The following is a 23,340-nucleotide window of genomic DNA, read 5'->3' on the forward strand; positions in this document are numbered from 1 at the left end:
AAAGCTTCAGGAATCTAAAATACATGACTGATCATACTGAATCCTAATGAATTCATGAAAGGAAACATAAAATGAAGGGTCTAGAAAGTAAATATATAGAAAGATGTAACAGTGAGCATGTTTTGCCTTAACAGAGTTTACAGCAAAATAGAGTGAACAGGTGTTAATAAAATAATAATGAACAAATGCAAACTATAAAGTTGACAAAGCTTTGAAGAAGATGTACACAGTACCATGAGCATCTGCACAGATATGTGATCTAATTTAAGACATCAGGGAAGCTTTCTTTGAGAAGTGAAAACTAGTTTCAGTCTAAAAGGATAACAGAAAATAACTAAAGAAATGAAGGAAAGAGTATTTGAGCAAGATGCCAAGATACTGTAACAGGAGGGAGCATGAAGAATTTCAAATTTCAGGTCTGCATGGCTGAAACAGAGGAGAGGAGTACACTGCAAGGAGAAAAGAGGACAGACCAGGCGATGCAGGGCCTACTAAGAAATTTAAATAGCTGGGTCTTTATCCTAAGGCTAATGGAAAAGCAATAAAGGATTGTAAACTAAGGGGAACATGGTCAGGATTAGTATTATGAAAGCTATTCTAGCTAGACAAGAGTAGAGAGACCATTTAGGGGTGACTATGGGATACTAGGTAAGAAATTAATAGGTTGGATCAGAGAGATGGTAATGATAGTAGAGATATAGTTGTATGGATGTATTTGAGAGACACTTAGTAGACAAAATCCAGAAAATGTGATGATGGACTACATATGAAGAATGACAGATGTCTCAAAGATGACTGAGGTTTCTGCCTTAAATAGCTAGACACACAACAGGGTCATTCACTGATAGGGAACATTAGAAGACCAAGGGGGTGGCTCAGCTGGTTAAGCATCTGCTTTCAGCTCAGCTCATAATCACAGGGTCCTGGGATTGAGCTCAGCAGAGTCTGCTTCTCCCTCCTCTCCCTCAGTTCCTCCCCCCCGCTCATGGTCTCTCCCTCTCATTCACTCTAAATCAATAAATAAAATTTTACAAAAAAAAAAAAAAAAGACCAGTTCAGGGGCAGAGCTTGTTAGTTGTTTTGGGAATGTTGTATTTTAGGTGCCTGAGAGACATCTAATAGATGTAATTAGGCAGTAGAATATGTAGATTTAGAGCTTAGATAAGATATGAGGGCTAAAGTGTAGGTCTACCCAGCTCTAATGTCATCTCTGTAAAGCTTGCCTAACTCATGGAGGCATAATCACAGGCAAACTCTGTGTTTCCACAGCACCCTGTTCCTATTGCCACTATAGCATTTTACACATGGTGCCCATGTGTCATACATACAACAATGGGTGAATCAATAACCATCTTAGAGAAATATTTTGTGTCACAAAGAACACTCTTAACATTATTTATTATTTTTTTATTTTATGATAGTCACACAGAGAGAGAGAGAGAGAGAGAGAGAGAGAGAGGCAGAGACATAGGCAGAGGGAGAAGCAGGCTCCATGCACCGGGAGCCCGACGTGGGATTCGATCCGGGGTCTCCAGAATCGCGCCCTGGGCCAAAGGCAGGCGCCAAACCGCTGTGCCACCCAGGGATCCCAACATTATTTGTTTTAAAAATAAATATTTTAAAAGTTGATATTATCTCACAGGTTCTCAGTAATTTCCACATACTATATTTTCAAAAACAAGTTCTTTACATTCCTTTGTTAAACACTAATACATCCATTTATCTTAATAGTTTTTCTCATGTTAGAAATCTGTATTAGATTAATTTCAAGATTCCTTATGTATGTAACAAATGTTATGATTGGTTGAAGGTATTAACTTCAGAAAAGATGCATACAACATGGTCAGAGTCAACCATATAGCATCAACTTACACAGAAAACATTCCAAAGGATTTAACCAAATGCCAAAACTTAAAGGCAATGCCACTGAATTTTAGGAATGGATGGAATATTACAGTTCATCTAATAAGTATCTTAATTTATTAAAATGTGCAGACTGAAGTCTAGAAACAGGGATGTTGCTAGCTGATGGCAAAGTGTTAGCTAAAATTCTTATCTGCTATCTCCAGTTTTCTCCTTCAAACCATGCTGATACAGTTGCAGAAATATATGATTTCAGTAATAAGATCACTGACTCAAATAATTTTTAGGGGAAAGAAAATGAATTTAAATTTAAATTTCAAGACTGAAATTTTTCATGCAGGCAAGCTGGAAGTCTATCACTCTTTTAAGTCAGTTCTTGTTTTTGCTTTCCCAAACTGGTTTGCTTGCAAAAGAAAAACTATGACATGACTATCATGGCTATCTTTCTCAGTATTGGTTCCAGTAGCTAGAGTTCCTAGGTCACTAATTGGTAATACTATAGACACTAGTTCCAAGGTCATTAATAGATAATATTGAAGAACAAGTTTGGAGAAATGTACTATTGTCCATCAGGTTTGCTTACTGACAAACTTCTCAAAGTTGTTAGTATGCTTTCATATGTTAGATTTTATAAAATAGTTTCCACCATCCTTTACTTACCACTTTTCAGGAAATCCACATGTGCATCTTTGTGATGAAGTAGCTCCACATCATAATTGGCAGATGTGTTAGCATGTTGTTCTTCCTTAAAGCAAAATTTAAAATAACTTGGTTTTATTTTCAAAATAAAGTTATTAATTATTCATTTTGCTTTTTGCTCAAAGTGAAGTAAAATATACCCAGCATTAATTAGCTATAATGGGACAGCTTGCTCAGTAATTAATCTATTTAAAGATGCAATAGTTTCCAAGGCAATGAACTCTACTTAAAAACTACTAGCTATATATGTAATAAAGTATTTAATGATTTTTCTTACATCAGAATTAACATAAATGACTCTTCCAGAACTTTAGAGATTTCTTTTATGCCAAATGCGTTGTCTTGCTAATACATTTTATACATAATTATTATTAACTGAAATAATTTACACAAGTTAAAAGTGAAATAGTTGTTTAAAGGAGGAAATAGCATCTTTAAATACCTTTAGGAAATTAGCAAACATCAATTATATAAATTAGCAAATACATACTAATAAACAAGTTTAGTTACTTGTTTTTACTAATTACTAAGAACTTCAGTATTATCTATTTACAAGAAAAAGACAAAGATTGAAGAGAGTCACACTAGTTGCACACAAATATGATCAAATTTAAAAAGTAAGGTATCTGTCACTCTCAGAGTATTTTTCTTGTAACTCAAGAAATTACATATATTAAAATACATTATACCATTTTACTTGATAATTGCTATTGTATCAAACCATTCTATTGGATAAGGCTACAATTTCTATTAAAGAGCCAGCCATTGGTATAAGGAGGAAATTAATAAAGAACAGATAATATTTCTCATGAAATTTAGTGTTCATCATATGGTGGCAAAACAATGAAACCGGACTTAAAGCCAATTTGAATTTTTAGGTATGATGACTACTTCATATTTGCAAACATAACCAATAAAATTAAATTCAACTCCACTCAGTAAAAATTCATGTGAAGCTTATTATGGGCCAGGCATTGTCCTGGTCCTAGGCAACTTAATGATAAAATAATGGAAATGAACAGATACCAATAGATTCCTAATAAAATCCATGAATAAAATCATAAGACTTACATCTTCGGTTTTTCAGCTAGAATATAATAAACTTTTTTAAACTATAAGCTATTTTTCCCTGTGAGATCTACTAGTTACAAACATTTTCACACTAGATGAACAAGAACAAAAATATAGGAAATAGAAGATCCACTAGAATGCACAAAGTAAAATCTAGTAACATAATCGTCTGGAAAAGAATCACAGAAAAAGTGATCATTTAAGATACAGATTATATTTTAATGACAACATATTTAACATATATTTAAAAGCTAATATATAGTGCTCTCACTAGAAAGAAAAATAGAGAATTTTGTTCTGTGATCCTTTCTTTGTTGCTTTTCACTATGTACTGACCTGGTCAAAGACACTGAATGTGGGCTAGGCAAAATAGAAAATATGATATAGGGAGAAAAAATTAAGGTTCAATTAAAATAAATAATACGTGTCAAACAAATACTTACAAAGCAAAGCAGAGCTTTCAACATAGCAAGAAAAAGAGCTGCCTACCTTCATTGGAATATTTGTAATAGTAGTTGAAGCCAAGTCAAAATGTTGCTGTACTAAAATATTTAATTTGGTAGCAAGGTGCCGTCCAGCACGAACACTATGAACTTCACTGGTTAAAACTGGAGATAACTATAAAGAAAGTATTAAGAAAAAACCCCATAAAACATTAATATAGTGTGACCTAGTGTCAAATACTTTACTTCAATCTATAAAAATTATTTTTACTTTTAGAATCTAGAAAAAATAAAAAGGCCCATAAATTAACTATGATCATTATTTTAGCAAAACATTTTCATACACTCACTCAACAGATAAGCACTAAGCAGAACTTACTATGTTATGTCCCAAAACTAGGCGAGTTGTTAAAGAATACAGCAGTAAATGGGCAGTCTTTGACCTCTTGAAACTCAGAGTGAAAGTCTTTAAGTATTTATTTTAATTTTTAATTTTTACTTCTATTTATCTATATGCAAAATGGATATGAAATGGCCCACAGAAATACTGTAGAAAAGTAATTAATTTTGTGGAGAGGAAAACCCATGTAAATAAAACTACTTATTATAATAAAGAATGTGGAAATTGTCACGAACATCATATTTCATTACCAATAAACGCGATTAGGCAGATTAGGCAGCCAAAAGTTAATTACAACAAGGTAACAAACCTTCACTCAGTTCAGGGTATAAGATTTAATGTAAATAAGTTTTTAGTTAACACAAAGTAAAGCCAACTTACCACATTATCAAAAGAGGCAAAAGGAAGTTAACCAAAAAAAGGCTTATGCTGGAAACTACCCAAAAACACAAGGATAAAGCTAATGATCCTAAAATACCACCTAACCATAAAAAACTCAGACTAAGGTAATACTTCACGTTTATATGAACTAGGCTAAATGAAAAACCAGAATATGAACATACACATTTAATATAATTATATAAATACATAAATCTATATTTCTAAACATACCAAATATGGAGAATATTTTATGATGCAAATCCATTTAAAAATCACCACACTCATCTTTTCCTTTAAAATTGTTCAAATTTATTTAAAAAGTAAACCAAGATTAGAAATTAGTTTCAGCCTTCTGTCCTCTGGCTATGTAAATTATCTTATTAGAGTCTATTTTTGTTAAAAAGTGTATTGCCTTTCTAAAGATGAAAAGAACTTTCATACAATAAAAAGTCATTAAAGCAAATGAAATCCATTAAAGTGACTGAAATTTTAGGAACAATACTATGTATGGTTTTGCAACACATTTAAACTTCAACAGGCAAGCAAAACAGAAAACATTTTAACATCTAAACTATAACATAAAGAATCAGCGTAGGTGTTTTTCCAGAGACTGCTTTGAAAACTCCAAATATCTGCTTGGCAGAAAATGTTGGCAATGTGATCAGTTTTATGCTAACCCTTCCCAGTGTTTGTTAATAAATAACAGTGATTTTTCCTTCCATTACTTCTGCACTTACCTCCTTTTTAGGACGATCAGATACAAGGCTGTCTTCACCAACTGCGTAAGTATGGATCAAGACCAGTTCACACTTCTGAATCTGCATGAGACTTAAAGAGAAACTTTTTACTTAGAATAAGAATACATAGTATGTAAAGAATCCAAGTAGGTAAACTATTATAAGTTCAATATACCAAAAAGTATATCTCTATACTCAGATATTACTGTTAACATAAAAGCTAAATATTTATTTATTTAATTTATTTATTCATGGGAGACACAGAGAGAGAGAGAGAAGCAGAGACACAGGCAGAGGGAGAAGCAGGCTCCACACAGGGAGCCTGACGTGGGACTCGATCCCAGGACTCCAGGATCAGGCCCTGGGCTGAAGGCGGTGCTAAACCACTGAGCCACTCAGGCCGCCCCTAAGCTAAATATTTAGAAAAACTGTGTAATTGTTATATTTGTATAGCAATGACCATTTAATGAATATATGAATTTAATTCTAATGCAAAAAATGATACTTTGTGTTTGAAAAATAAAGGAAAATGTCTTATAATCAGAAATAATTTTCGATAACTGCCACTAGAGAAACTGAATATATTGTATATTGGTTTCCCTTTTACTATTATTTTTAAGGACAAATCAGACAATAATAACTGAAAATAATCCTCCTCATTAACAATAATACTAGTACTCCGCTTAAGAAAATTAATGCTAGCTTGGAGCACCTGGGTGGCTTGGTCAGTTAAGCATCTGCCTTTGGCTCAGATCATGATCCCAGGGTTCTGGGACCTAGCCCCACAGTGGGCTCTCTACTCAGCAGGCAATCTGTTTCTCCTTCTGCTTGTGCTCCCAATTGCTCTCTCTGTGTCAAATAAATAAATAAAATCTTTAAAAAAAAAAAAAAAAAAGAAAGAAAAGAAGAAGAAGGACGCCTAGGTGGCTCAGCATTTGAGGGTCTGCCTTTGGCTCAGGGCAAGATCCCAGAGTTCTGGGATGGAGTCCTGCATTGGGCTCCCTGCAGGGAGCCTGCTTCTCCCTCTGCCTATGTCTCTGCCTTCTCTCTGTCTCTCTCATGTATAAATAAAATCTTTTAAAAAAAAAAAACCTCAATCTAATATAAACTCCATATTTCAACTGTCCTATACTTGTCTTTAATAGCTTTACTTTTTTTTCTTTTGAGAGTGGAGTTGGGGGAGCATGGAGGAAAGAGACAGAGAGACAGAGAGACAGAGAGAGCGAGAACCCCGAACCTGAAACAGGTTTCATGCTCAGTGCTGAGCCTGACACAATCTTGATTTCACAACTTTGAGATCGTGCCCTGGGCCAAAATCAAGAATCAGACACTCAAACCAACTGAGTCACCCAGGTGCCCCAGCTTTTTTTTTTTTTTTTTTTAATTATAATGCAATTAGCTGTTACGTTTTGATTTGGTACATATTAAAAAATGCCACCAACAATCTGTTCATTTTACAAATTTGTAACGCCAAGTATAAGAGCAAGCCATCAAACCAATATGTTTTACAAATGTACTATCTTATCCTTCTGATCACTTTTCCTCTCAAAAAGAAGTAAAATTTTAAAGTGAAAAAGAAAATGGAAAAATTTTCTTATCAAACATACATTTTCCGGCTAACTTGTAGAACTAGTAGAAAATTCAAGGGAATGCCACCAATTACAATTACAATCATTGGAATAATTATGATGAGACACAGGACTATAAAATGAAATACTGATTTGACTTATGATTATACTCACTGATCTGAATTTGCAGCAAGCTTGTTATGCTCATGAATTGTTTCCTGGACACAGTCTTCAAGCATTCGCACATGACTATCACTACAGCATAAAAAAACAAACTTGAATAAACAGAGAAAAAAACATACTATTCAGCTGTAGTACCTTGTAATAGAGACTAAAAATTACTTCAATAAGGACTGTCTTTAACATGTTTGTTCACTCACAATATCAAAGAAGCAGCTGAAAAACTAATGAAGAAAAAAGTCAAATTAACCTATATGATGACAATCTAAACAGCTTTCAACTGAAATGAGTTATATTAGAACTGGATAAATATGGCTTTAATATTAGAAAAGCTACTTGAGATACGCTTAAATGCTAACATGCTATTCCTGTTTTTTTTTTTAAACTGTAATAAGACATTAAAATTCTCTTAGTGAAAGGATTATTCTGATTAATGTCTTACCTTTTTGCATTAGTAATACAAATTATTCGTCCTCTATTTCCAACACGTTCTGCATTTTCCATTAGTAGAGTACGAGCCTCATGTTGGTATTCTGTAATTTTACACAGAGTTTCCACTGCTGCAACCAGACCATGCAGAATGCTGCAGCATTCTGGGTCTGCTCGTGGATTAGGAGGCCCAACAGCAGCTAATGCTGCCATTAGCTAAAGTAAAAGAGAAAATAATTATGTTGGCAAGAGTATGTACAAGTCAGACACCACAAGAAAAATATAAACCAATGTATCTTACAAATATGGACACGAAAATCCTCAACAAGATAGTAGCAAACAGAATCCAGCAACACATAAAAAGAATTATACACCACGACAAAGTGAGACTTATACTCCAGGAATGCGAAGTTGATTTAACATCTGAAAGTCAATTCATGTAAATATCAATAGGATTTTTCAAAAATCACATGATCATTGCATAAACACAGAAAAAGCATTTTACAAAATCCAGGACCTTTCATGATTTAAAAAAAACTTAGCAAACTAGATATAGAAGGGAACTTTTTCAAGCAGAAAATGGCACCTATGTACCCTACGGCCCAGCAATAGCACTACTGGGTATTTACCCCAGAGATACGGATGTAGTGAAACATTGGGACACCTGCACCCCAATGTTATAGCAGCAATGTCCACCACAGTCAAACTGTAGGAGCCACAAGGTCCTTTGACAGATGAATGGATAAAGAAGATGTGGTATATATAAACAATGGAATATTACTCAGCCATCAGAAAGGATGAATACCCACCATTTGCTTCAATGTGGATAGAACTGGAGGGTATTATGCTGAGTGAAATAAGTCAATCAAAGGACACTCATACATGGAACATAAGAAATAGCGAAGGGGATTATAAGGGACAGGAAGGGAACTGAGTGGGAAAAATTAGAGAGGGAGACAAACCATGAGAGACTCCTAACTCTGGGAAATAAAGGGTTGCAGAAAGGGAGGTGGCCAGGGGGTTGGAGGTAACTGGGTGATGGGCACTGAGGAGGGCACTTGATGGGATGAGCACTGGGTGTTATACTATATGTTGGCAAATCAAGCTTAAATAAAACCAAATGTAAAAAAAAAAGAAAGAAAGAAAATGGCACCTATGAAAAACCTACAGATGACATCAGGCTTAACAGTGAAGACTTGGATGTGTTCCCTCTAAGATCAGGAACAGAAGGATGTCTTCTCTCATTACTTCTATTCCACACTGTACTGGAGGTCCTAGCCAGAGCAATTAAGAAAAAGAAATAAAAGGAATCCAGATTGGAAAAGAAGTAAAATTATCCCTATGTTGCATATGACATGACCTTGTATGTAGAAAATCATAAGGAATTTACTAAAGACAATTAGAAATGAAAAGCAAGTTCAGTAAATTGCAGGATAATCAATACACAAAAACAAATTGTACTGCTACACACTTGCAATGAACCATCTGAAAATGAAGAAAACAATTCCTTTTTTTTTTTAAGATTTGTTTATTTATTTATTCATGAGAAACACAGAGAGAGAGAGAAAGAGGCAGAGACACAGGCAGAGGGAGAAGCAGGCTCCATGCAAGGAGCCCGATGTGGGATTTGATCCCCAGTCTCCCGAACCACATCCTGGGCTGCAGGCGGCGCTAAACCGCTCCGCCACCAGAGCTGCCCCGAAGAAAACAATTCCATTTGTAATAGTACCAAAAAGAATAAAATCTTTGGAATCAAATCAACAAAGGAAATGTGAATTTTATATTCTGAGAGCTACAAAGCACTGTTAAAAGAAATTAAAGATCTAAATGAATGTAAAATATCCCATGTTTATGGGCTGGAAGACTTAATATTGTTAAAACCGCAACACTACTCCACTGAACTACAGATTAAACTTAATCCATGTCAGAATTCCAGTTGACTTTTTTGTAGAAACTGACAAGGTGATTCTAAAATTCATATGGAATTGCAAGGGTTGGAGAACAGCCAAAACAATTTTGAAAGAGAACAAAGTGGAAGAACTTTGCTTTTATGTGCATAAAGTTACTCTGGAATAAACCATAGAAAACTAATAGTGGTGGAGATAAACAGTGATTTGCTGGTAAATCAGTTCTCCAACGTCAGGGGTAGGAGGTAAGCCCTAATTAGTAGTGTTTGCCAATATCTATGATTAAATAAAATACTCCCATAATGGCAGATTTCATGCTTCACTAAACACAAAGCTCGTAGGAGTTGAACATACTCACCTCGTGGGCGAGCATAAGTGGGATCTAGTACCACTAATTGGGTCAGGGGACTAATTGGAAAGTTTTCAAGGCTTAACTTTTACTACACATGCACATATGTATAAGTGTACATATGTCCCTGTGTATGTATATATGTAAACTTAATTTCTAAACTATATAGGTATTATGTATTCATAAAAAGTAATCAAAAAAGAAAGAAAGAAGACTGTGTAAATGACTATACAAAGTCCCTGATACATAGGAGAAACTCAGGAAAAAGTAGCTTTTTAGGGATGTTGTGTTCCAGGGGAAAGTAGCAGAAAGCAAGCTTAAGTTTTGTACTCAGACAGAAATGGCCTGAAATTCTGGCTCTGCCTTTTATTACTGAGTCAATCTCTCCTAACTTGAAAGTGAAAATAATAATATAAACTGTTCCACATTAGCATAATACTTTCAAACTTTATTTAATCAAGTCTACAAAAACTAGACCCAAACTCCTCAACTCTGACAATTTTTGGTGGTAAAATTTAAGATATATAGGATAGAATTATGTCCTGTAGCAAAAAGAGCCCTGGACCCATGTACAGAAGTCAAACAACCTTTGGCCCCTGTGGGCCTCTGTTCTTTCACCTGCACAACGAAGGAGTTGAAGCAAAGGATGTTTACAATCAATCCTTCTAGCCCAAAAATCTGTCTTCCATCTACTTCACTTGTTACTCATGATTCTAAATGATTTTTATTTTTAATTATTTATTTATTTATTCATGAGAAACAGAGAGAGGCAGAGACACAGGCAGAGGAAGAACTCATGATTCTAGGGAAAGGTGTGACACTGATAACCAAAGTTAAACATTAAATGTGTTAACACAGACAAGATTATACATAATTTATACAAAATGTCAATTATTTTACATAATGCAACACCATAGTGATCTGCTATGTAGTTGCCTTCCTAACTGGAGTTTCTCCTTCTGTTCACAATTTAAAAGCAATCAGTGATACTATGTGCCTTCACATTCAGAAAGCAGAGGGACGTAGCAATTCTCTTAAAATATATACACCATTATCAAATGCACAACTTTTACTGCACTGCAGAGGTGAAGCAAGGAAAACCTATACAAATTTGTGATTTTTATTTATACACAGCTAGAGAGGCTTCAAGCTTCCTTCAAAGAACCTCTTAAAAGAAGTGAAGCAAAATACATGCCCTTTCAAAAAGACAAGGCAGAGACAATGTACTGAATCCTTAATATTATTTTTTAAAGTAAAGAAAGAATAAAGAACACTGTGGAGTAATATTAATGCAGAGCTAAACCAATTAAAGCCTACTGCTTGAGTTACCTCAAAAGAATAAAATATTAGGTATGTTTACATACTATAACACTAATCAGTGTTATAGTATCAGGGGTGGCAGCCTGGGTGGCTCAGCGGTTTAGTGCCGCCTTCAGCCCAGGGCCTGATCCTGGAGACCTGGGACTGAGTCCCATGTCAGGCTCCTTGCATAGAGCCTGCTTCTCCGTCTGCCTCTCTCTCTCATGAATAAATAAATAAAAATCTTAAGACTTAAAATCTTAAAACTGAAGTCTTCCATCCAACTGAACAGCAAAGAACATAATCTATCACAAATCTCAGTATTCTTAAACAAATAATGTTTAAAAAGCACTAGGCCTAGAAAGCAGCCAGTTCAAGCAAAAGACTGTGCTCTAAGAAGTTTTTCAAGAAAAAAAAAGAAACAGTCTGCTAAATTTCTCATACATTTATGATAAAAATATTGACAAGTTTTGTAGAGAATAAGGAAAAGCAGCAACAGATACATATAAAATTAAGCAAATTACAAAAAAAGAAATGATAAATTGAAAGAATAAACAAAAAGTTACACAAGAAAGGAAAGAATATGTAAGTCAAATCATTGTGTTTTACACCTTAAACTTATATCGTGCTGTATGTCAATATCTCAATAAAACCTTTAAAAAAAGGAAAATAACCACATATACTAGTTTAACAGTGAATAACACATTATATAGGTATCATAATGCAAATATGCAATTTGAAATAAAAATTCTAATAACACTGAGAAAATGGGGGAAAGGAAGAGGGTGGGCATAAGGGCATGGGTGACAGGAAAGATAAAAGTTAAATCTTCATTAACAACAGTAAAAAAATAAAGTTTTAATTGAGAACCTATCAATAGTAGTAAAACTATTAGTTTACTACTAGTTACTACTAATAGCAGTAAACTATCATTTAGAAATATGGAAGTAAATACTAGATGAGCTAGATTTGAAAGTTTGCTTCTAAGAAGTGGGAAAAGACTGGAAGGAAGATAGCTGTTTTTCATTCAGTATTAGTTTTTTAAAACATGTGCAGATACTATATTGATAAAAAATCTTTTAAATCACTTTCCAAAAAGTATTACCACGTTCAGATAATTTTCAAAAATGGCCACAGCTCAAAACCTAACCATACCTCCTGCAAATTTTGGTCTTCTTGAGTCCAAGAATTTAAAACATGTGCTCCAGAGTCACTCACAATGAAATTCACCTGATAGATTTCAAAGACATAATTAGTATTCACATCCAATTCCACTCAATCACATCATATTTAAAATAGTATGCAGTCTCTAGCACTGGCTTGCTGATTCATTCATTCGCTTTATAGTTATAGAATACCTAGTATATGCCAGGTACTATCCTTGGCACTGGGGATTTGGGAATACAGCGATGAATAAAAGTTGTATTGCTCACAATATGGGGAAAGTCAGGGGCTGGGGGCGGGGTGGTAAGTCGGGGGCTGGGGGGAGGAATACAAACAAATAAATGCACAAGATAATTTCAGTGAAATTGGTTAGCTGCTTTAGGTTGGGTGGTCAGAGAAGGGCTCTCTGTGGAAGTGGCAATTGACCCAAAATCAAATGACCAAAAGGAACCAGACATAAATAGAGCTGGGGATAGAGAATTCCTGGTACAGCAAACAGCAAATGCAAAGGCCTCTAAATCCTATGTGTACACTCAAAAGGGTGTAAGGGTCAGAGCTGGCAAAGGAGTAGGATATAAGCTCAGAGAAATAGGTAGTAGCCATAACCCAAAAGGCACTGAAAGTCAAAATAGTGCATTTGGACTTTATAATAAAGTAAAATGCAAACAAAAAATACTATCAAGAAAGAAGATAATGCTAGTAAGGACATATTAGAAAATATATAAAATGATGATTGCTCCCTTCAGAAGGAGCGTGAGATTATTTCTTTCCCCCAGATTATATGATTTTATCCATGCTCTTTTTTTCTACCATCCATGAAGTGAGTTTTACATCCCTAATAAATGTGATAAGTAGCCTTCTCTTGTAAGGCTTATCTGACAGGGATATATTCTACTAGCCGCTTTAGTTATACTATCTCATTGAAATCTTACATCATAGTAAGAGGTATTAGGCTTACATGGGAGGAAACTGAGGCTTGGAGAAATTAAGCAATATGATCAAGGTCACACTGTGACACACTAGCTAATGATACCAGAATTTGAATCAAAGTCTGCACCCTAAATTACTACTTATCCTCCCTATCATGTTCTTTTACCCTACATAATGCATAATTTGCAGAGGGACTAAAAACACCTTACGTTTTAATTTGGAACATATCTGAAGGTATTAGATTCTCTACGCTCAGCCTTACTGTTACTGCCCTGCCTGTCCTAGTCTAAGAACTGGCGAGGTCCCATCTAGGCTGCTCCAAATGAGACAAAGCAAATCACCCACTTGTGGCTAACCAAATGACTCCCAAAATAAAACAGCTGAGATGATGAAACCTAAAGATAATTTTCATATTTGGAATCTATCAATCTTCAATCTCTCTTCTTGTGGAAAAAAACAATTCCCAGTTAGCATTCTTAAGAGCAATTTCTTTCCAATATGGCCAAATCCTACAGCAGTTTTGTGTGCATTTGCTGAAACTGTAAGCAGCCAGCCTGCTTAGGTTCAAATTCTGGTTCTGCCTCTAAAGGGCTGTGTGACTAGGAAAAGTTTTTGCTCTTTACCTCGATTTATATATCTCCAACATGGCAATAACAAACAAAGCTGATATTCAGATGGTACATACCAACACAATGTGACACTGCTTACACCCAACATCCCTTTTGCTTAGCCCCGCAACAGTTCTCAACGGTCAGTGCCTATTTTATTCTGATTATTATATACTTTGAAAAATTTCCCAGTAATTATAGTGGCTACCTTATAGGACTGTTCTGAGACTTAAAAAAGTTAGTGAATATGAAGCACTTTGGAAATGACTGGTACGTGTAAATGCTCCAAAACTGTTAGCTGTTATCATTGCTGTTAGCCCCAGTTAGATGCACACAGCATAATAATTCCAAGGAAGAGTTCTACATACATACATTTTTTAAAGTAGCAAACAGTTTTAAGTCAATCTATAGTACATTCTTACATAAAAAATGCAACAAGCCCATCCCCCCAAATCATGATTTTTGCTTGTATTTCACACTCACCAGCTTTTTGAAAGGAAATATATCATACATTATTCTACAATATTCCATGGAAGATTCTACTGAGCAAGTCCACAATGATTTAGATATGGGGGCCAAAGGGATGATTCCTTGGGTCCTATTCTTCACCAGCATATCAAACTCAACATGCTGTCTGCATGATTCTGCCATATAAGGGCAGTGATCTACAACAAACACTGTTTTATGAGATTCAGAAAAAATCTTCATTTTGTTTTAACCTGTAAGGGATAAAACATATTAGCCGAACGTCTTATACAGGACACTTAATATCCTTAAATTGTTCCTAATTAATGTCTTTCCCTCAAAAAAGGTTTGGTAGGGAACATGAATAATCAGTATTCAAGGAAATTTATCCAACAAAGGACAAGATTTAATGAGCTCATGACCAGAAAGTAACTATCAATTAGAGGGATAAGCCACACCATATTAAGCTGTCACTCTATCAGTCACAGGCAAAACTACAGTCCATATATATGCTTTGCTTTTTGAATGAACTTAAAATTGGAAGGAAAAAAAAAACTGTTCACAAATAATTGTACTTGATTCCCTTCCGTAATACCAGACATAATAAACGACAAATACTCTGAAATACACTTCTGATGTTTCCTGCTACCTGACATCAATCACATATAAACCCCCAAGCACAAGTCAACAGTTTGGACTTCCTTCGAAAGTCTCGAGACTTCTGAAAAAAGGTTGAGGTGGGCCAGAAGGAACAGGAAAGAGGAGTGACAGCAAAAGGAAAGCCCGAATTGTAATAAACCTCTCCTAAAACAACGGCATCTCGGGTCTTCGCATTTAGGATAAGGACCCCCAAATGCAAACTCTCCCCCTTAGCTTTCGTTAACACCACGGTAATTTACCATGAAGACCAGAAAAACTTAGTGGCTACCCGTCGCATTGCTGGGGAGGAGAAACTTTTGAACTTACAAAAACTCCCTCGCTTCGCTAATAAAACCTTACACCGAATAGACAATTCACATTCAAAAAGCACATGGTAAGCAGAGCAGAAGTGTTCATCAAAACGAACGGACTTTTTACGACCTAGCTATTTTTCTTCTGCTTTCAAACGCATTTCCCCTTCATGCAAACTCTTCTTTGAGAAACCTAAACACACTCTACTGGAGGGTGGGGGGGGGGGTGGAAAGTACAAGGTGAGTGGATAGGGAAGACCTCGGGATCGAGGTTCGCTTACTTTCGTGCCTGGTCCTGCAGTGAAAACGAACAGAGGCTATGGACCACAGCCTCTCTGCAAAAGGCTGCTGGCTGGGTGGGGAGGGTCAGCGCACAGTCAGGAGTGCCTGGTACCAAAGACGGGGGACTATGCTTTCCCCGCTCATCTCCAAGCACACCGGTCCTTCCCAGGCTTCCTAAATGCAGGAGCGCGCGCGCGTGCGCGTGAACACACTCACACACTCGGACTCGCGCGTGCGCAGAGCCCTCCTCCTCAGCCCCGCCAAGCGGCCCTTCCCCCGTGGTGGGCCAGACGCCCAGCTCGCAGAACAGGAAGAGGGCGGAGCCAAAAAAAAAAAAATGCCTCCGACCCTCAAGATTTTCTACCCGCTAATTTTCCCAGTAACCCATTGGGAAGATTGATCCAGGCGACCTCAGAGCCTCTCCACCAGCGAAGTACCAACCACAGCACCGGCTAAACCAGCCACGGCCGCTTAAGCGCAAAGGCCCTCCCACCCGGCCTCCCCTTCTTGGTCTCTCCACCCAGGTCGGCTTCCCTTGGCAAAACTCGCGACACTTTGCGAGAAACCAAGCTAAAGCCTAAGTAGATCGATGGGGCGGGGCCTAGAAAGGACCCGCCCCCACCTCTCGCGCAAGTCTGCGAGAAGCCGCAAGTAACATCTCTCGGCTCTGCACGCCCGCGGTAACGGGAGGCCGGAAGTCTCGCGAGGTTGGAGCGCTCTGCGCGCTCCGGTCGGAGGCTCTCCGCGCAGGTTCGCCGCGGGCCAGGGATGGGGCTGAGCTCCGCGGTCCCTTGCAGTTCCCCGTGCGCTGACTGTGCCTGCTGGCTTCTGTGTCTGCTCGCTGAAGAAGCTGAACAGGCGAGAGGAGTCTTCTCTTCCCTTGGGTGCGTAGGTCCCTGTTGGCAGAGGCTTTGAGTCCTAACGCTACAGCTGGCGGCTGCGAGGGATTGAGACCAGAGTAAGTGGAATACACCGAGGGACCAGAGCGGGAGTAGGGAATCGGAAGTTTCCTTCCCTGGGTCGCTCTGGGGCTCTGCCCCCCTCGCGCTGCTGGCCCCTCGCCTGGCCTCACCCCTTTCCCTGCGCCGGTTACCTGCTCCGTGGAGCGGTGCTCCCCTTTCCCGGCCCCAGCTGTGAGCTCCTCTTTCCGGGTCTGAGATGCGGAAAGTTTCCTGCAGCCTTGGTCCCTAACCTTGTCCTGGGCGCATCCTCCGTTTCCCTTTTCTTCCTGCCTGAGCCCACCTGGGAGCTTGCTTACCCATGAGAGGAGGGGAGAGGGACCTTTCGGGTTTCAGTTTACAGCTTTGCAGCATATTACATGGATGGAACTATTACTGTCTTTCTTGAAACAGCCCTCGAAGGAATACTCCTGGTTTTCTTCCTGCCTTTCTTCGGTGTCCCATCTCCGATAATGGTACCAGTGTTCGTCCTCCTGTCCCACCTGGAAACCTTCCTCCTTGATTCTTCATTTGCACTCGCACTGCTCGATTACTCCTCCTTTTACCTGAATTTTTGCAGTTGCCCAGCACCTTCCCCCCGCCTCCCCCCCACATTAGTTTCTCCACCATCATCTTTCCATAGAATTATCATCCTAAAATTTGTTTATGTCACTCCTTTCCTTCCACTTTCCCAGTAACCCTATTCCTAATGGAATGAAGTCTTAATTTTTAAGCCTGAATGATGATTCAGGACCTCTCACTGTTCCACCCTGTTTTATATTTTAGTCTCCTCTTGCTTTTCCTCCAGATACCTTAATATCCAGCCATACCAGACCTGGCTGCCCAAACAGGTCATGCACTTTCACAACTCTGTGTCTCTGTGTGTGCTGTACCATCATCTGTCTAGAATGCTTTCTCTCTCTCTCTCTCCCTCTCTCCTGCCCACTCCCCACCTATCAAGACCCAATTCACAGATTCTTGTCTTCTCAGACTCCCCCAGGTGACAGTCATAATAACCATTGTGCTCCCAGAACACTTGGAATCGTTCTTCTGCAATATTTATTAGGTTGTATTATTTGTTCATGTATCTGTCTCTGTGTCCATTTGAGATTAAGTCTGGAATCCTGGCTTGTCCATCTTTGTAACAAAAGCTAATTCAGTGTCTGGGGGGCATAGCGGGCATTATTTGTGTGTGTATGTGTATATATATATATATACATATTTGTAAATATGTCTACATATTTATAATGTGATAGTTCTAAAGATTCATAAAAGGAGTCCTTAGTGCTCTTAAAATCACAGGATTTTAGAGCCAGAAGGAAACTTGTATGTTAGCTAAAGGCTCCTGACCTGTTTTGAATATGAAAAACTCTGTACCCCCAGCACAAAAGTAATTGTACTTTTAGTATTTGTTGATTGAGATTATGCGTAATGGAAAAAACTATGCTTTTAAATGATTTTATTGTATGCTAGTATCTGTCTATATTTGAAAAATAGAGAAAAAGTCATATGCGTGAGAAAAAAATATTTTAGACTGAGGATCATACTTGGTGTTTGTACATCCATGTAACTCTTCCAATGAGTCCTTGGCCCTTAGGTTATAAATAACTGGTTTAGATTAGGTTAGTTCCTTGACTTGTCATACCTTTTTTTTTTTTTTAAATTTTTATTTATTTATGATAGTCACACAGAGAGAGAGGCAGAGACATAGGCAGAGGGAGAAGCAGGCTCCATGCACCGGGAGCCCGACGTGGGATTCGATCCCGGGTCTCCAGGATCGCGCCCTGGGCCAAAGGCAGGCGCCAAACCTCTGCACCACCCAGGGATCCCTGTCATACCTTTTTGAACCTATACGTAAATGAAACTTATATTTAGCTACAATTCTAAGGTTAAAAAAAAAAAATCCTGTACCTTCCAACTTTAAAAATTTATCTTCCTCATAAAGCTGCTTCTTAAAGCAAACGTGTTTATTCCATCATTTTCAAAGATGATGAAAATTTTCTGTGCTTTCAAATATAGTAATATATTGTATAAGATGCTTATCTATGTATGTAATTTGCATACATTTTTTCTTATTTCTTTAGATGAAAGTTTTGTAAGAAAGCTATAACTGTCTTTTTATTTTTTCTGTTTCTATATGTATCTTAATATTATCTACTAATTAATATTTGCAGCACCTGCCTGAACAGTCCAATAAATTTTTTAACTGAACTAGTTTGTTAATATTTTAAGACAGATTTATGGTGTATGTTTAGTCACAGTATTTCTGTGTATGTCCAGCTATATGGGATAGTGGATTTGTGGATAAAAAAGAAAAGAGAGTGACTTGAATTTCTTTAAATTTTTCTTGACCAAAATGTAAAACTAAACAGCTGGCAGTTGCTATCTTGAGTGGGTGATAGTTTCTCTTTTATGAGCAGCAGAATGTTCTGAGCCCTCTGCCAGAAGTCTGCCAATATCTTGGGTGGCAAAGTGGGTGAGAATGCAGGCAGGGGAAAACCTGCTATAGAAAAATTTCACCTATAATTTGGGCCTATGTCTAGAAAATAATGTAAGTGCACTGTGACCAGTTACGACAGGCACTATAAAAATGTGCAGATAAATGGAAAACAGTCCCTTTTTTACTGGAGTCTATTTTCAAATATTTAAAACTTGTTAGAGAGTTTGGAAAACAGTCTTCTGCCCACTCCACTTACCAGCCATTAAAGGGGAAAAAGTACAATGACTTTCAAAAAAGGTGGCAAAGTATTATGCATGTTATAAAATATTTTAAGCTATTCTGTTATTTCACATACAGGAAATGAACACGCAGATTCTTAGAAACTCTGTGTCACTATTTTTCTGAAGCATTAACTAAATTATGCTTTCAATTACCTGATGGCTATAATTCCTTTTCCTGAATAGGTGTATTTTTATAGTTACAAAACAAATTTTAACTATAGTTCATTTTGACAGTATTTCATTATGCAATCTAGAGAAGTTTTTTAAAAGTGGATGTTAATTGTACTTTCAAAAACCCTGTCAGTAAACATTAATTGGTTTTATAATGAACTGTGATGCCTAATTAAAGTGGATGGTAGGCTTTTATTTTAAGGGGAGATATTTGGAATTTTTGTTTGTTTTTTTTTAATCTTCTTTTACACCTCCATTTATTTTCTATTGCTGGCTTCATATGCAGTTTTTCCAATATCTTGGAAATTCCATTGGTGAAGCAGGTTTAGAGAATTTGCTTTGTTTATTCACTCAGAGAGACAGATGGTTTTTACATAGCTAAAAGTAAACAGGGTCCTGAGGATCCACCTTGGTTTCTGAGTAGAGCACTAGAGACTGAGGATCAGAAATTCTATTTCTGGAACTAGCTTGGCTTCTTCCTTACTGCATGGTACTGTCATTCAGCTCCTTACATATGCGATGCCTGAGTCTTATTTCCTCATTGATTAAATGGGAATAACACTTGTGCTGTTGACCAAAAGGATATGAGGTGGTATATAAGAAATCTGCCAACAGTTTAAATTAATTAATGCCTAGGAGTTTGATCTAGAGTGCCCTGAAGGTCTAGATATTTTTTGTTTGTTTTTTATTTTTTAAAGGGGGGAAGGACAGGGTAAAGGAGAGAGAGAATCCTAAGCAGGGCTGATGGAGCTTGATGCAGGGCTTTATCTCGCAACCCTGAGATCATGACCTGAGCCAAAATCCCGAGTCACCAGTCAGGTGCCCCTGGAGGGAAATCAAGAGCCTGATGTTTGACTGAGCCACCCACGTGTTCCTCAGGGTCCATTTGGAATGAATTAGGGTGAAGAGAAAATTAAGAATAAGTAAAGAATTTTGAAGGAGAAAAGGGTGACTTGCTATGTCAGATAGTAAAAGTATATTTTATAAGTACAACAGTTGACACAGCCTAGTATTGTTGTGGAGATAAAAAGACCCAGAGGTAGAATAGAGAGCTCAAAAACATTCCCATACATTTATTGAAAAAACAGGTGTGGCATTAAAATGAGTGGGAGTATTCCAACCATAAGAGAGAAAGAATGTGACATGATAAAGATGTTAATTCTTATTACAATGGCAATTATATTACAGTACATAAATACCAAATCAATATGTTGTACACCTTATATAATAGTATATGTCAAATATATCTCAGGAAAAAATTCAGTGCTGGAAAAATGCACTGTACAATAAATGAAGACGGGGGCAACTAGTTGTCACCATAAGACAAAGGAAATATAAGTAGATAGCTTCCTTACACTAAAATGCAAATAAACACCAGATGAGTTCATGACAAAGGCAAAACCTTCGGGACAGGAAGTATATTGTAGTTTTGTCTTTTAGACAGTGCCAAGTAAAAGGAAACTATGTAACCTTTTGAAACTCTCTTCTTTCACTCAGCATAATGCCCTTGAGATTCATCTCAACTGTTGTCTGTATCAGTACCTCATTCTATTTTATTGCTCTACTACAGTTTACTCATTTCTCTGCAGTAAATACAGGAAGTAGTATTGCTACTACTGTAGTAGTACTGCTACATTGTTATATGGTAACTAGATGTTTAACTTGGTCAGAAGCTGCCAAACCATTTTCTGAAATAGCCATACCATTTTGCATTCTCACCAGCACTGTATGACAGTTCCAGTCACACTGTATCCTTGCAATACTTGGAATGTCAGTAGTTTTTATTTTCGGCATCTTAATAGGGGTATAGTGGATCTCTCTCTCTCTCTTTTTTTTTTAAGATTTTATTTATTTATTCATGAGTGACACACAGAGAAAGGCAGAGACATAAGCAGAGGGAGGACCAGGCTCACTGCGGGGAGCCTGATGTGGGACTCCAGGATCACGACTGGAGCCAAAGGCAGATGCTCAACCGCTGAGCCACCCAGGCGCCCCTGAATCTCATTGTTTTAATTGGATTTCTCTCATAGCTAGTGATGTTGAACATAGTTTCATGTGCTTATTTGCCATCTATATATCTTATTTGTTAAGTGTTAAAGTCTTTTGCTTGTTTTAAAAATTGGATGATTTTCTTGTTAATTCTGAGAGGTTTTATGTATTCTAAGAGATAAAGTCCTTTGTCAGATATGTGGTTTGCAAATTTTACCTCCTAGTCTGCAGCTTGTCTTTTCAGATTGTCTTAACAGTGCCTTTCCCAGAGCAAAAGTTTCTAGTTTTGATGAAATCTAGTTTCTTAAATCTTTTTTTTTTTTTTAATCAGTGAGGCTTCTAATATCATGTCTAAAAAAATCTTTGCCTAACACCAGGTCACAAAGATTTTCTCCACTTGCCATTTTACATTTAGATCTATGGTCCACTTAGAGTTAATTTTTGCATAATGTGTAAGAACTATGTTGGGGTTCATTTTTGGCACATAACCATTTGTTGACAAGACTATCTTTTCCCCTCTGAAGTGTCTGCACCTTTTTAAAAAAACAGTTGACCATGTTTCTGTGTGCTTATGTCTGAATATTCTGTTCTGTCTCTGCCAACACCATGTCATCTTGATTGCTGTAACTTTTTATGTCCTAAATTCTCCAACTTTGTTGACAACATTCTTTTAGCTGTTCTAGTTTCTTTGCATTTTCATAGATATCTTAGAATTAGGTTATCAATTTCTACAACAAGGCCAGCTGTGATTTTGATCAGAGGTTGCATTAAGTCAATAGATTAGTTGTGGAAGATTGACAAGCCTGCTATGTTGACAGCCTGCATGCCTACTATGTTGAGTCTTCTAATTTATGAACGTGGTATGTCTCCATTTATTTAGGGCCTCTTTGGTTTCCTTCATTAGCATTTTATAGTTATCAGTGTGCAGATCCTATATATGTTTTGTTAGATTTATACACCAAAATTTCATTTTATGAACTATTACAAATGTGTTTTTAAAATTTCGGTTTCTACGTGTTCAGTGCTGAAAGAAAAATTTGATTTTTTTTTCACGTTTATCTTGTATCTTGTGACTGCAGAAGTCACATATTAGTAACAGGAGTTCTTTTTTTGGATTCTTTGGGATTTTTTACATGGGATTTTTTTAATAACGATAGTTTTATTCTTTCCCAATCTATATGCCTTTTATTGCACCAGTATGATACTGAATAGAAGTGGTGATTGAGGACATTCTTGTGTTGGTCCTGATTTTAAAGAGGAAATAGTCTTTCACTTAATTATAATGTTGTCTATAGTGAAGATGCCCTTTCTCAATTTGAGCCAATCCCATTCTATTTGCAGAGAATTTTTATTATGAAAGGATGTTTTTTTTCTTCAAATGCACCAATTAGTATGGTGAAGTTTTGTTTCGTTTTTTTATGGTGGATTGCATTGATTGATACTTAAATATAGAAATAGCCTTGAGTTCTGGGATAAATCCTACTTGGTCATGGTGTATTATTCATTCAATATGTTGCTGAATTTGGGTTGCTGATATTTTCTTGAGGATTTTATTGGATTGTGGTTCTCTGTCTCTCTTTCGGGAATGTGTCGGGAATTTTGGTTTCAGAGTAATGCTGGCATCATTTTATGAGTTTGGAAGTACTTCTTCTATTTTCTCAAAGAGGTTGTAGAAGATTGGCATTATTTCTTCTTTATATGTTCGGTAGAATTTGCCATTGAAATCATCCAAATAGAGATTTTTTTGCAGACTTTTAACTACAAATGTAATTTAATAGTTACAGGACTATTATGGA

The 23,340-nt window shown here is 36.9% G+C and overlaps 2 protein-coding genes across 8 annotated transcripts in view; one reads left to right on the forward strand and one right to left on the reverse strand.

Moving 5' to 3' along the window:
- Positions 1 to 16,227, reverse strand: part of INTS13 (integrator complex subunit 13) — a 29,269-nt gene extending 13,042 nt beyond the window's left edge. For 2 of the 4 annotated variants that reach the window (XM_055318895.1, XM_055318892.1), the window contains exons 1-8: positions 15,725 to 16,227; positions 14,512 to 14,747; positions 12,482 to 12,556; positions 7,785 to 7,987; positions 7,337 to 7,417; positions 5,595 to 5,685; positions 4,123 to 4,251; positions 2,524 to 2,608 (exon numbers count right to left, since the gene is read on the reverse strand). In XM_055318895.1, the coding sequence (XP_055174870.1) occupies positions 2,524 to 2,608; positions 4,123 to 4,251; positions 5,595 to 5,685; positions 7,337 to 7,417; positions 7,785 to 7,987; positions 12,482 to 12,556; positions 14,512 to 14,736 (889 nt within the window). In that variant the 5' untranslated portion in view covers positions 14,737 to 14,747; positions 15,725 to 16,227. The remainder of the gene's footprint in view (positions 1 to 2,523; positions 2,609 to 4,122; positions 4,252 to 5,594; positions 5,686 to 7,336; positions 7,418 to 7,784; positions 7,988 to 12,481; positions 12,557 to 14,511; positions 14,748 to 15,724) is intronic. The other 2 variants (XM_055318894.1, XM_055318896.1) reach the window with 2 other exon arrangements.
- A 168-nt stretch (positions 16,228 to 16,395) lies between these two features.
- The window catches only part of FGFR1OP2 (FGFR1 oncogene partner 2), a 34,463-nt gene continuing 27,518 nt past the window's right edge, over positions 16,396 to 23,340 (forward strand). For 2 of the 4 annotated variants that reach the window (XM_055318844.1, XM_055318842.1), the window contains exon 1: positions 16,396 to 16,683. The gene's annotated coding sequence lies outside the window, so the exon portion shown is untranslated. The remainder of the gene's footprint in view (positions 16,684 to 23,340) is intronic. The other 2 variants (XM_055318845.1, XM_055318846.1) reach the window with 2 other exon arrangements.

This window comes from Nyctereutes procyonoides, unplaced genomic scaffold (genome assembly GCF_905146905.1).
Source record: "Nyctereutes procyonoides isolate TBG_1078 unplaced genomic scaffold, NYPRO_anot_genome, whole genome shotgun sequence".
NCBI classification, from domain to species: Eukaryota; Metazoa; Chordata; class Mammalia; order Carnivora; family Canidae; genus Nyctereutes; species Nyctereutes procyonoides.